This window comes from Thermobia domestica, chromosome 9 (assembly GCF_964235325.1).
Source record: "Thermobia domestica chromosome 9, izTheDome1.hap1.1, whole genome shotgun sequence".
Lineage (NCBI taxonomy): Eukaryota > Metazoa > Arthropoda > Insecta > Zygentoma > Lepismatidae > Thermobia > Thermobia domestica.
In genome coordinates, this window is record NC_137462.1 from 260,964,779 (window position 1) to 260,979,157 (window position 14,379).

A 14,379-nucleotide genomic window follows, 5' to 3' on the forward strand; every position below is an offset into this window, starting at 1 on the left:
GTGGGTTTACTTATAATGCTATTTAACATTTTGAGTGAATCCTATGTGTTACTTTTATTAAAGTACGAAACTGGATTATTGTGACTAACCAAGAAATATTTATTAGATTTGTTTTAGATAACCTATCCCTTTCTCGCCACAATCAACAATTTTATATTCAAACCTTTCTGCATTTTAATTAAAAAAATAAACCTGTAACAATTGAAATTGATATCCGGTGCCAACATAAGAAGCTTATTTTTCAGACATTTACATATTCCTAGTTTTCATGATACAAAAATTCAACCAGCAATGTTCACACTCTTGCAACAACCTTCGATGCGTTTTGCAAACTAATAGAAATCCCTGCAAAATTAAAAACATCACTTAACTTATCATTGAATTGTTACAGCTACCGGTGGTGAAATTCACACCTTTCGTCATGTTGTAGCTATACAAAAACATTCAGTTTCACATACTTAATGTTATTAGGACATTTTTATAACATTTGAATCAATCATATCTAGTTAATATGTTCTTTTAACAGGAGTACAATCAACCATACTGAAGAAATGCAACTGTAAATATGCATGTAAGGAAATTCAATATGAAGCCTCAATACAAGGTGCTTACATTAATAAAGCTAAAAGTATGCAAATGGAATTGAAGAGGTAAGTATTCACTTTAAAGCAAAGATTTTCATAAATTTTATTATTTATTTATTCCAATAATATTGGTACCTCTTAATAACGTTTCTCAAGAGATTTCCACTACAGAAAACTTTAACATCAATAAACTAAAAATCCGAGCATTTTTTCAAAATGAGAGGGGTATTAGTAGCGAGACTTGGACGCAGTTTTGCGCCCCTGGCTCACGGGTCATGGTCCAGAAGTCATAATCCAGTGCTATCACCTAAAAGGCAATGGGTACCTTGCCCTTCCCCCACGAGGATACGGGATTGGAACATTTACCTCTAGATGTCTGGAGCAGACATGTTCACTTTCTTGAGGGTGTCCTCTTGAGGACATCCTCACTCTCAAATTCCCTCACCCACAATGACGCGAGGGCGAGGACAAGCTTCGACAGCGAGGGCGAGGAGAAATTCTCAACACGAGGGCGAGGGCGATGTACTACTACCTTTACGAGGGCGAGGGTCAACTGTCACTGCGAAGGCGAGGACAAGTTTCGACAGCGATGGCGAGGGTGCTCGAGGACAAGATGAAATTCCCAACACGAAGGCGAGGGCGATGTACAACTCAGCTCGCGAGGGTAAATGTGAACGAGTGCGATGACCAACTCTCACTGCAAGAGTGAGGGTGCGCGAGAATGAGAGTGAACGAGGGCGAGGGTCAACTTCAACTGCGATGGCCAGGGTGCGTGAGGAAGAGGAACAATTTCATTCGTGAAAACGAGGGCGCGCGCGAGGGAGAAGAACAACTTCGTTAACAACGAATATTTTGAATTTTCTGTTTGACCATTTTTGGACAAATTTAAGATTTAAAATAACATCTGTCATGTCCCCTAGATGAAAAGTTGATGTCATGGCAAGATTATAGATTGGCCATATTCTTCCTTTCGTTTAATTGCAGTAGACAATTTTTCTTGTGTACTTCTACATAATTATTAAAAATAGTAATGGAAATGAATATAATGTTTGCATGTTTCTCATGAAAGTTTCCGGCTAGAAATAGCGCTACATTTAGAAGCTAGTGTGCTTCATTGTTGCCCTGCCTATGCTAGAGACTTTTTATATAAAAAGTGTCTACACTTCATGTTTAAAGAGTATTGGTAGACAAACAGTCACTCACGTCATTCAGCAGTAAACAACATAATCTTAAGAGTGCTGATGTCTGAACAAACACAATCAAGCAGAGAACCAACAGAATGAAGCAGATCAGATGAAAAAAGACTTAATGCACTGACTTTTATTCATAGATGGCAATTTAGCACTGGGCCCGCTCGGGATCGCGCTCGCTTCTCTCAACTGGGCTCGCGTTCACTTGGGCTCCAGCTCATTTCTTTCAACTGGGCTCGTGCTCTCACTTAATTGTTAAATGAATAGTTTGTATTAAGTTTCTGGGAACAAGAAATATGTTCTGAAGTTGATTGAGCAGTAGTTCATTTCTTTATGTAGATATTAAGCGATATGATACGTGCATGAACACCAGAATGGTATAGCGATTTCTTTGTGTTATATATTTGGTCTAGGAATTAATTCGTGCGGGTGGACAAGAGATGGCGCAACGAACGGAGCGTCCCACAGTTCCGTGTATCCACATATGTGTTGCAAACCCCTGTCATCGCGTATCGTTCGTAGTATAGGGCAGTGGATTAAAGCGTCAACAACACCAGTTTGTAGTTAAGTGAACATGGCGCAATTTGTGCCTGATAAAGTGTTTTTGCGGGGTGTCCTGCTGCATTACTTTAACATGCAGAAAAGTGCGACTGAAAGTCATCGTATTTTGGTGGAAGTGTATGGTGACCATGCTCTAGCTGAGCGAACGTGTCAGAAGTGGTTTTCACGGTTTAGAAGTGGTGATTTCGGCTTGGCAGACCAAGAGCGAGCTGGACAGCCAAAAAAATTTCAAGACGAAGAATTGACAGCATTGCTCGAGCAGGATTCGTGTCAAACGCAGGAACAACTTGCAGCAGCATTAGGCGTTGATCAAACAACAGTCTCCAAACGCTTGAAAGCCATGGGAATGATTCAAAAGATGTCACATTGGGTTCCACATGAATTGAAAGACAGAGACGTTGAAAGACGAAAAACCATTTGCGAATTGCTGCTTCAACGACAGAGCAGAAAGGGGTTTCTGCATCAAATTATTACGGGTGATGAGAAGTGGATCCATTACGAGAACCCTAAACGAAAAAAGGCCTGGGTGAAACCAGGTGAACCAGGTCCATCACAACCAAAACGAGATATTCACTGTGCAAAGGTTATGCTGTGCATATGGTGGGATATGAAAGGTGTGGTGTACTATGAGCTGCTGTAACCGGGTGAAACTATGAATGGAGAACGTTATCGACGACAATTAATGCGTTTGAAGCAAGCTCTGGCCAGAACACGACCAGAATGGGAGAACAGACATGATAAACTTATTGTTCAACATGATAACGCTCGCCCACATGTCGCAAAACCGGTCAAAACCTATTTAGAAAATGTCGGATGGGAAGTTTTACCCCACCCGCCGTATTCACCAGACGTTGCTCCTTCGGACTACTACTTGTTCGATTGCATGAACAACGATTTGATTGGACAGCGGTTTACTTCTTCAGAAGATATCGAAACATGGGTCTCTGACTGGATCGCTTCCAAGGATGAGGACTTCTTTCGCCACGGAATCCGTACATTGCCTGACAGATGGGCGAAAGTGGTGGCTAGCGATGGACAATATCTTTCTTAAGGTATTTATGTATTTTGTGTTTGTATTTGGTATAGGAATTAATTCGTGCGGTTGGTACGCACACATTGAAGCTGTAGTACAAACACAAAATACATAAATACCTTAAGAAAAATATTGTCCATCGCTAGCCACCACTTTCGCCCATCTGTCAGGCAATGTACGGATTCCGTGGCGAAAGAAGTCCTCATCCTTGGAAGCGATCCAGTCAGAGACCCATGTTTCGATATCTTCTGAAGAAGTAAACCGCTGTCCAATCAAATCGTTGTTCATGCAATCGAACAAGTAGTAGTCCGAAGGAGCAACGTCTGGTGAATACGGCGGGTGGGGTAAAAAGGTTTTGACCGGTTTTGCGACATGTGGGCGAGCGTTATCATGTTGAACAATAAGTTTATCATGTCTGTTCTCCCATTCTGGTCGTGTTCTGGCCAGAGCTTGCTTCAAACGCATTAATTGTCGTCGATAACGTTCTCCATTCATAGTTTCACCCGGTTGCAGCAGCTCATAGTACACCACACCTTTCATATCCCACCATATGCACAGTATAACCTTTGCACAGTGAATATCTCGTTTTGGTTGTGATGGACCTGGTTCACCTGGTTTCACCCAGGCCTTTTTTCGTTTAGGGTTCTCGTAATGGATCCACTTCTCATCACTCGTAATAATTCGATGCAGAAACCCCTTTCTGCTCTGTCGTTGAAGCAGCAATTCGCAAATGGTTTTTCGTCTTTCAACGTCTCTGTCTTTCAATTCATGTGGAACCCAATGTGACATCTTTTGAATCATTCCCATGGCTTTCAAGCGTTTGGAGACTGTTGTTTGATCAACGCCTAATGCTGCTGCAAGTTGTTCCTGCGTTTGACACGAATCCTGCTCGAGCAATGCTGTCAATTCTTCGTCTTGAAATTTTTTTGGCTGTCCAGCTCGCTCTTGGTCTGCCAAGCCGAAATCACCACTTCTAAACCGTGAAAACCACTTCTGACACGTTCGCTCAGCTAGAGCATGGTCACCATACACTTCCACCAAAATACGATGACTTTCAGTCGCACTTTTCTGCATGTTAAAGTAATGCAGCAGGACACCCCGCAAAAACACTTTATCAGGCACAAATTGCGCCTTGTTCACTTAACTACAAACTGGTGTTGTTGACGCTTTAATCCACTGCCCTATACTACGAACGATACGCGATGACAGGGGTTTGCAACACATGTGTGGATACACGGAACTGTGGGACGCTCCGTTCGTTGCGCCATCTCTTGTCCACCCGCACGAATTAATTCCTAGACCAAATATATATATATATATATATATATATATATATATATATATGTGTGTGTGTGTGTGTGTGTGTGTGTGTGTGTGTGTCTGTGTGTGTCTGTCTGTGTGTGTGTGTGTAAGTGTGTGTGTGTGTGTGTGTGTGTCTTGGGGCAATATAGTATAATATGCATGCAAGTTAGTTGGGAACCTGGGGTGGGGCAATAGTGTTCCCAATCGGACCCTGCAACTTATAAGTCCATTAGATTACCTTTTTCCCTTTACTTTGAAGCAAGAAAGGTTCAATTTTTTAACTATATAACTTCCCTCAGTAACAGCCTCTACTATTAATTATGTGCTTGAAGACATATTGTCCTGGTAAAATACATTAAATATGATAATTTCTTAATTGGTTCTTAGGCAGTAGTAATAAAGTTCGATCGGACATATGTTCTTATCTTATTTTATTATTATTACTAGACAAAAGACAATATTGCCTACTTAGCAGCCAATACACATTTCTTGGAAAAGACGTCAGAACGAACCTTCAATTTACGGCGGTAACCGGAGAAAAGTCTTTACCTGCATCTATAACGCATACAGGTAATCTAGAACTGGAATCCAGGGTTGGAGTCACGACGGGGTCCTGGGAGGAAGCAGTGAAAGGTTTCTCCGATAATCTGAAGCTGCTGCAATATGGTGTCGCTAGGAGAGGGCAAACGAAGCATCGTCCTGTGCAGACGCAGATATTTCTTTGAATTTAGTACAGGTGTCCTCCTCATCACCTGGTAAAAATAGAAACTAACTTCTGCACACAAAAGTAACGCGGTGGCTCAGTGGTAGAGCGTTCACCTCCGGTGCTTGGGGTCCCTGGTTCGATCCCAGCTCTCGCCGTGTGGACTTTGTGATGGACAAACACCGTGCTCGTGGGTTTTCTCGGGGTTCTCCCGTTTCGTCTCACTTTCTTCATTCCACCATTTCACTCATCTCTCATCATCACCGTCTCCTTTAGCCTAACCGGCATAATCGTGGGACGTAAAACTTAAAGATTTCATTTCCAAACTTATAGAGGCGCATTCTATAATTCTATAATACAATATTAAATATTAAAATTTGGCAATTTCCAAATCTTAAGAAGGCCATAAATCATCTTCCCGAAATCTTGGAAAAGAAGCGTTTAGATTACCCTGTTTTACGAAATACAATGAAGCCTGTACAGATTCATAACGTAATAAAACATGATCAAACGGATACAGTAGGTCAAAACTTGATAATTTTCATTTTATTTGGTAATTTTATAACTATAGAAAGGAATGAGAAGAACCTACAAACATCTAGTGGTACATGACCCAGTCTTATACATTCCTCTTGAATGGGCCAAGGTACGCATTGCATTGAAAGTGATCCTATGCATCCCTCCTTGATAGGCCAAGGCACGCATTGCATTGATTGTGATCCTATGTACCCCTGGGCCGAGGACTATGACTTCTGTGACAGGGACCCAAGTACACAAAATTTGTGGCCAAGTCTGGCTAGTAGGACCTACTACTGTACTAAATTAACTCTGAATGCGTTCCCAGTGTCATAATCTAACACACGTGGGTAACATCTATCATGTCAGGGATTAAGCATTGAATATTATCAACATTATTTTTATTATTGTTATTTACTGTTTTGAAAGTATGATATGTCATTAATGGTGTGAAACCCTCTGAACCTTACGTACGATCGCCCATAATTCATGAAAATGTGTCGTGATTTACTGAAAAAGGACCATATGTGCTCAGTAAATAAGTAAACCAATGTAAGCTATCGAAATGGAGAACAAGAAGAACTATATAAGGCACCACCAAGTGTTTATTAGCTCCTATCGTGTCACGCACCCATCCAGATTTTAATATAGTTCTAGGTACCACGTACAATAACGGTAAAGTTCAAACCTGAGGTCCCCCAGTATATGTATCATTGCCGAGACGTATTTGCACTGGAATTCCATGAGAAAACATCACCATTGATTTAAAATCAAGAGCACTACTCCTCCATTTCAGTAATGCAAAGCAGTCCACAGTGCACACAGACGCCATAGGAGAACATCCTTTGGAATAAGGAATCATGCTATGTATTGTGGCTAGCTGGACGTAAGAGGGTATTGCAAATACAAGGTAAAAGGTACTTACCGAAGTTTCCTGCAGAAGCTATGAAATTTAGAAAAAGAATGGAATGGGGAAGGAAGGAAGCGGTCTGAGACCTGTGTGTTAAGTACTATCTCAGCATTTGCCTGGTGTAAATAAGGAAAACCCAGAAATAAATCCTTCTGAATGGCTGGCCTGAAACATGTTACATCCTTTCGACCGAGTGTCCCTCATAACTAGTACTCACATACGTAGGTATCTATCCCCCTTCTGACTAAATGTATAATTAATTCTATTCACAAACACTATTGGAAACTCATTCAGGTACGGCTCGTATAGACCGAACGATTTCAACGAAATGCAAAGTACACAATATGTGTGTGAAGAACGAAGAACTTAAACTGGAGGTCAGAGGGCAGTGGCTACAATACTATTCATCATTCTGACGATCATACTGATTATGGAGAGAATGCTCTTGGTATCTGAAGGATGTCTGATATGATAAGTGTAGTTGCCATGGCGACTGTACCTGTAATGCCATGGGAACGCAATCATATGACTTTCAGAATTGAGTGTCAAAATTGCCAGTCGCTTGTAAGTGTGGGTGGTCAATTGGTGGTACATGATGAGAAACAGGTGGTTCCATAAGCCCTCCCCCCCAGTGTATGCAGGACTTAATGGAGGCCTCTGGACAAATATACAGATAGATCGTACTCGATAGATTTGACGTCAACCTACACGTACTTCATTTCATCAATTTCGACATTGATTCATTGAACCAGGAATTGAAGAATCCATGCCTTAGGACAAAAATCCAAGAGAATACTTCGCGCAAGAGAGTTGGCCAACGGCGACAATATAGATAGAAACTTCCGGCGGCTAGACTTTACTCACGTTGAAAGAGCATAATATTAAAGCAAATAAGTCTCATATTCTTGTGTAAACGGAAGCGATGATTTTGTAATTTGCAAAACTATGTATTAAAAGTCCTTTCGCGCTAAGAGTTAATTTTAATTATGTGCCTCAATGTAGAGTTTTACACGATGCTGTCTGATCGTCCATAGTCCAGACTCCATGATCGAAAGGATAGATGACAATACACCAAGACGATAATCAATTACAATCGCCGAGTATCTCAGGCAAGTGCTCTATATCCTAAGTTTATTCTCTCTCATTTACCCTTTTCTCACTCTCTTACATCACAATTTGTTTTCAACTGAAAAGTGCTCAATTTTATTTGATTTACCAGCCCAGATCTCTCAATCCCATGGTTTACAATATCCTGGAATAGTCTAATCAGTTCTAAATTCACAAATTGATTTCAAAATGAGAATAAATTGCATTTGAAATCCAGAATTTTTATTATCTTCGAAAAATGGACAATTGTAACAGTTGCTTTGACTCCTAACACGTTCAAAGGAATTCAAATAATTGCGGAAGATCGTTAGAGCAGCGTGGAAGACAACTCATAAACTATATGAGTGTTTCCAACTTTGTAGCACCTCTTCGTTGAAACATAACATATTTGTATTTTCTAATAGTATGGTAGACTAGTATAAGAATAATGTACTTTGAAACAATATAAACTAAACTATTTTTGACCAGCAAAAAGTAATCTTTGTCAGAATCTAGATGCTGATAATCTATACAGTATAGTTCTCCTTGCTTGGATTATTATTATTATAATCTTACTAATCATATTGATGCGCACGTTTTGTATTTTCCTTTACAGTGTAGGATATGCAAATTTCTATTATGAAAAAGAAGAGTTTGTTGGGAAAATTCGAACTGAAGCTTACAGTTTGACAGACTTCTTAGGTAAGCATCTAGATTATTACAAAATGTAAAACTTTTGCGCACGATATGGTGTTAGTGTTCAAAATCTTAATGTACAAATCGCAGCAGGTCAGAAATAACGCCATTTGACAGCTGAGCAACATTTACGTCCACACATTCCTGAAGTCTTTTCGGAAATCCAAGAATGGCATTTCACAAAACTCACTTCTTATGTCACAGTCTTCTTCCGTCAATTGCTGTACAAGTTTCAACTTGTAAGGCTTTGCCTTTATTTTCTTACGAACGATATTGTGTAGCGTTGTCATTGCCACTCGCAGCTCCAAGGATCTGCGTTTCAACGATTTCTTTGGACTTCGCAACACGCTTTCCTGCACGGACTGAATCACATCAACACTAGTTGTTGGCCTTCCGCTATGAGGCAAGTCCAAGACACTTCCGGTAGCTAGGAACTTATCGTACCACCTCTTGATACTTGAACCTCCAGGTGGTTGTTTCTGATATTTTTGTCGGAGTTTTCTTCTCACCAAAACACTAGACTTTAACTCACAAAACCACGCCACACACTGCGCTTTCTCTTCAGTAGACGGCATCTTTGCCACATGATTTGCGGTTGTGACGTCAACGTTTACATCCGCTCATTGTTGCCAACAAAAATTTTAATATTTCCACTAAACATTACAAACAAAATACAAAATTCTAAGTAGTACTTTCAAAGTTACAAGTTTTTACTTTTTTGCAGGACTTTTGGAAGACTCTTTATATAAGAACATGCAATGCAGGATTCTTTCTGCCGACGATTATGACAAATGAGCTCTTCTAAAGAAAAATTATTGTCCTTCACACCTTGAAATAGAACGTATGAATCAAAACCCGCTTTTCTTGTTTAACTTCCCGAATTGCGAGCATCGAATGACAAGGTTCCGGCAATTGGGAAGTATTATGATGGGAGAATACAAAGCCCCTGCCAGCCTCTGGTAAGCAAATAAACATCATAGATAACAACTACCCCTCCATAGATAGAACAGGCTGTATAGCATACGAATACGTGCGAGTATTTAACTGCGAAACTAATGCACCTGTGTGCGATAATGTGCATGTCGATAGTAAAGTATAATTAAATGTAAATTGGTCGATATTCAAAATCTGGTTTGGACCAAAGTTTGGATAAATGGTATTCACAAAATCAAGATGAAATGCAATGTGTGCAATGTCTTCTGTTTAGAGAGAGGTCTTTGTAGGTGTGAAAATATTTTAGCATGATTTTACAGTAGAACATGCTGCCTGTTTACTGTAAACATCACCTGCCTCTAAGTCATGTGTAATATTTACATATGTCTGTTCTCTACATGTTTTTACACGTTTTGTCTGCCATATACTAGATATGTCATAATGGACATTTTGCGCTTTTAACATTGGATCTGTACTCTTCGACCACAAAACCTCTACCTACCTATGAAAACCTTCCCCTCTTTCAGTTCCATAGCAGTGTTTTGCATTTCGATCTTGGATCTGGCATTTTAATTTTGCACTTTCGGTATACGATTCATACATAGCGACCTCGAATATCTGTATATGCCCAATTTCAGATCCATGGCTTGTTTTCCGTAATTTGTGTCTGTCATGTTGAATCTGACATTTTGATTTGTAAACATTTCATGTTATATTCGTCTTCAGCTACCTTTTAAAACTATATAGGCTATATGACGTCTCAAAACAATTACACCATAATTTCCTATTTTGTCCACGCTTTTTGGTGTTTCGGAGCGTACCTTTTTCGGATTTTCAAATGGTCGCTACGCCCCCTAGTGACACCATTCAAGCGAGATATTTCGCATGTGATGTGTATTTGTTGGCACCTTTCCAACGATATATAACACATGCAAACCCCTGAGTATTTCGTTTTTCGCTTGATCCAGCTTATTCTATTCATTTTTCTTCATACCAACATTTCGAAACCTTCTAGTCGTTTTTCGTCATTTTCTGTAATGTTCATGTTTCTGTCTCTCTCCATACGAAGCATTTTAAGAGTCTTTTTCTCAGCTGTTTATTCAAAATCCCACAAAATAGATTTTTCTTCCTACATAAGGTTTCCTTCGCGTTCCTACCATCCAAAAGTCCTCCTATCCTATCTAGAAGGTAAAAACTTGGGGGCTAGCCAGAAGCCAGACTAGAATATATTATAAGTTTACTATAAACTTTCGAAAATATGTAAACAGTAGCTTGAATTAGTATTGTCAGTCAAAAACTGGAGAGTTTAAGCTCCCTGGTCCCCGGCTAGATCCTACTCTGCCTTCTATATGATACGTATTAATGCATTCGAAGGCGTTCCTTGCTGTATATCACAACTGAGCTCATTTGTGATAAAACTTGAAGCAAGCATCCCCGAGCTAGTTCTTGACTGGCGTTACGTAGAAATGTAGTCCTATTGCAGAAGATGGTTAATCATAAACAAAGTGACATCTACACACGCAGCTGGAAAGAAGTACCTATAATTTGGGATTCTAAGATTACCTGTGTAAAGAATGGAATAATACAGTTGCATAAAGCACACCTGCTTTTATTGATTGAAAGTATGATATCACTCTACGTAAAGACATGAAAATGACCACGAACGAGAAAAGAGTGAGAGAATGCTGAGAGGTGATAGCAATCCGAAAAATCTCGTTGTCAAAGTTTATACAATAAAGAATGCTCAAAACTATTGTTGGATTTTGATAGTTATTTGTCCAGTAATACAGGACAGAGATTGAAGTAAAACATATGTTATTTGAACGAATGGTATTTTTACATTATGTTTGTCAAATTTTAAATTTTTAATAATGTCCAGTCTGTGCTTCCATTCTGCTAACCTAAGTCCAGGACTGGATCTAGAAGCTAAAAACTTGGGGGTCAACCAGACCCAGACTATGATCTGTAATTAACTCATAAGTTTACAATAAACTTTCAAATATTTATAAATAATAGCTTCAATTATTTTTGTCACTCAAAAAACTGGGTAGTTTTTCGATACAGCTAATATCCACTCCATAAATTATAGTTCATTCCATAAGTCTTACGGTAATTTTCACTAAACACAGGGGTGTACAAAATTATTTTAAAGAGGTACAAAATTCTACTCGATATACGTCACTTAGATCTTCGATATTTTGATTATGCATTCCAAGATAATGGTCAATGTGCAACTTGAAAGTCTTTTTGAAAGGTGGCAAAAATGTAAAAAAAAATTCATAGATTGGTTTTTAGCTACTTAGCTTTTGCTTTTATTGATTAAGACTAAACAAGACACACTGAAACGTCCACTTGTGTGTGTCTTTTATGCTCAATAGTTTAAAAGTAAAAGGTAATATTGATAAAAAATATTACACATGAACGTAATGGCCAGTTGTATCTAATAATCGTATCTATTCATATTATATAGCACAGTATATTACTCAATTGGAACATTACAGATTAAAATATTTGCAGCTTTCCTTTTTTAATTTTGAGTTTTAAAGTGCCAAAGTTGCAGAAGGTATAAAGGAATGTGCAAAGCGAAGTAAAAAGTTTAGAAATTGACTACTGTTTTGTTATTTTTTCAGCTAACTGTGGAGGAGTCTTAGGTTTATGTCTTGGATTCAGCGTTGTCAGTCTTATGGAGCTATTCTACTTTGTGGTAATAAAAGTAGTTTGTAACACAAAGACTGTAAGATGGAGAAAACGAACTTGAATTTCAGTATTACGGATGAACTTTTTAAAGAAACTGAACAAGATCATACATTCTAAATCTTACATATACACTTAGTATATTGTGTAAGTTCATAGCCTCGAAACGCGAATTAAATAAACTGAAATATTTCCAATGCTCTTTGAAACTGAATAGCTATGTCAAGTATATACCTAAAATATGTTAATGATAGTCACTATTCTTTCAATTTTGTAAAATTTAATCAATCATTCGAGCTATTAGGTAGTGATAAACAAAGAACTGAGAAACAACAGATTCTACGTATTATCCACTACCAAGATTATATTTCTACTCAAGTTTATTTTGTGATTATATTGAAGAAATTTGAAAACAAATCAATGTGAGTCATCTTTCTTTAGTTCTGTTGTTTCAATAAGTGTTAAATAGACAGAGTCGATATGAAAATCCATATGACAGAGCGTTTTAAAAGCATTGTTAAATTGAATGTAAGAGCATCGAGTATATTATAATTATATTCAGCTGAGAAATATGTCACCGTTTGAGAGAATTTCCTAATCATGACATATTCATATATTGTAAATCTTTTATTTCTGTTTCATTAGTAGGTTCTTAAGTTCTAAGGTACTACGTTACCCAAATCTAAATGTTGCTTGTTGTTCCTATTATTTGAAAAGATAACAAAACTGGCTCTAACTTCATTTAACAGGCTTTGAAGATTTAAAAAAACTGACTTGAAATGGGTTTATAAATACTGTAACGAACATCTTCTATGCAACCAAATATGTGAGCATCAAATATGATCCTATTTTGGTCCAGTTTAGGCATCAAATAACATTTGAAACTATTAAATCATAATTTCTCCTTGTCTATACTTTATACGGTACGTTAATGCTTCCTAATTCACAGTAAATTTTTTAATATTTGTCGTTTCCAGAAATAATGACAATATTTCACATAGTGAAACATTTATTCACTTATGATATATGTTCTTTAAATAATATTGTACCTACATTTAACAGTATGATTGATGAAATGTGCATTTCCTAATATTTGTGTAATTTCATAATTCAAAAGACGAGTGAACAGAATAGCATCATACACTCTCTGAGAATGTCGTAATTAGGTGTAAACTATTTGTATGGCTGTTAAATAAACAACTATTAATATTAAATTCTTATATTAAATTACTTGTAAGTGATAAATACATTAATCTACATATTCTTTTGTGCGTGAGTGTGTTCTTTTGTTTTAAGTTTCACTTGCTGTTTCTAGCCATCCCGTGACTTATTCTGAGGGATAAAAGTGACCTGAGAGGTTACAAGTTATATTTGCAAGATAAAAACAGGAATAGAGAGGCTGATTCGTTTCCATACAGGCATAATGTAAAGCACGCAGTACGCCACTGGCACAGTGTACAAATGTGAAAGTTGCACCACTGAAGCAGTAGTATGTGATATGTCTTCTAACAAAGTAGTTTTGTTAGGCGGTGTCTGAAAGTGGAATTTATTTAGGAAAGCTCATTTGCAGCACTCTCTGAAACACACTTTAGTTCCTAGCATATTAAAATAGTACCTCAAACATATATTTGATCTCGAACGCTCTACTGTGAATGCTGTAGTTTAGCGGAATACAAGATAACTTCTTCCACGCTGTATCAAAGTCTAAACTGTATTTGAAACAAGTTTTAATAAAACTGACACCGCTAGTGTTTCGCAATATTAAGACATTGGCGGAGTAGAAAAAAACACCAGCATATCATCCCATGACCCCCAATTTTGGTATGTCGCAACCAATCATCCACTATGCCATTCCCGAAAACGTTACTTTCCAAAGTATTTTATAAGCTCAGTGTAGACTGACCGTACGTCCTGATAGATACCGACTTTTTCGTTTCAACAACACAAAATATTGTCCCGATTTTTGAGAAGAAATGACTTATTTTGTCCCGATCTTTTTCATCACATGCGTAACCTTTATAATTTACTTTCACAAGATGATAAACTGATCAGTAAACAACTTTCGAGACCAGTTTATTTCAGAAACAACGTTCCGGGGAGTCACACTTAGTACTCCGGGGGAAGGGGGCACTGCTGACACTATTCTATTTATTATTATATTATAGACATAT

General features: G+C 38.0%; 1 protein-coding gene across 1 annotated transcript; it reads left to right on the forward strand.

Annotated features, from left to right (window-relative positions):
• Window positions 1–534: 534 nt before the first annotated feature.
• LOC145694255 (pickpocket protein 28-like) lies at window positions 535–12,292 on the forward strand. The gene is made up of 3 exons (XM_081770353.1): window positions 535–650; window positions 8,502–8,587; window positions 12,145–12,292. The coding sequence occupies exons 1-3, from the start codon at window positions 631–633 to the stop codon at window positions 12,270–12,272; spliced, it is 234 nt and encodes a 77-aa protein (XP_081626479.1). The 5' UTR covers window positions 535–630; the 3' UTR covers window positions 12,273–12,292.
• Window positions 12,293–14,379: the final 2,087 nt, after the last annotated feature.

Excerpts from the sequence above, each read along its gene's own strand:
- LOC145694255 (XM_081770353.1), top strand. The coding sequence starts at position 631 with ATGCAAATGGAATTGAAGAG. Across the intron at positions 651-8,501 it reads ATGCAAATGGAATTGAAGAG|TGTAGGATATGCAAATTTCT; the intron begins GTAAGTATTCAC and ends TTTCCTTTACAG. Across the intron at positions 8,588-12,144 it reads CAGTTTGACAGACTTCTTAG|CTAACTGTGGAGGAGTCTTA; the intron begins GTAAGCATCTAG and ends TTATTTTTTCAG.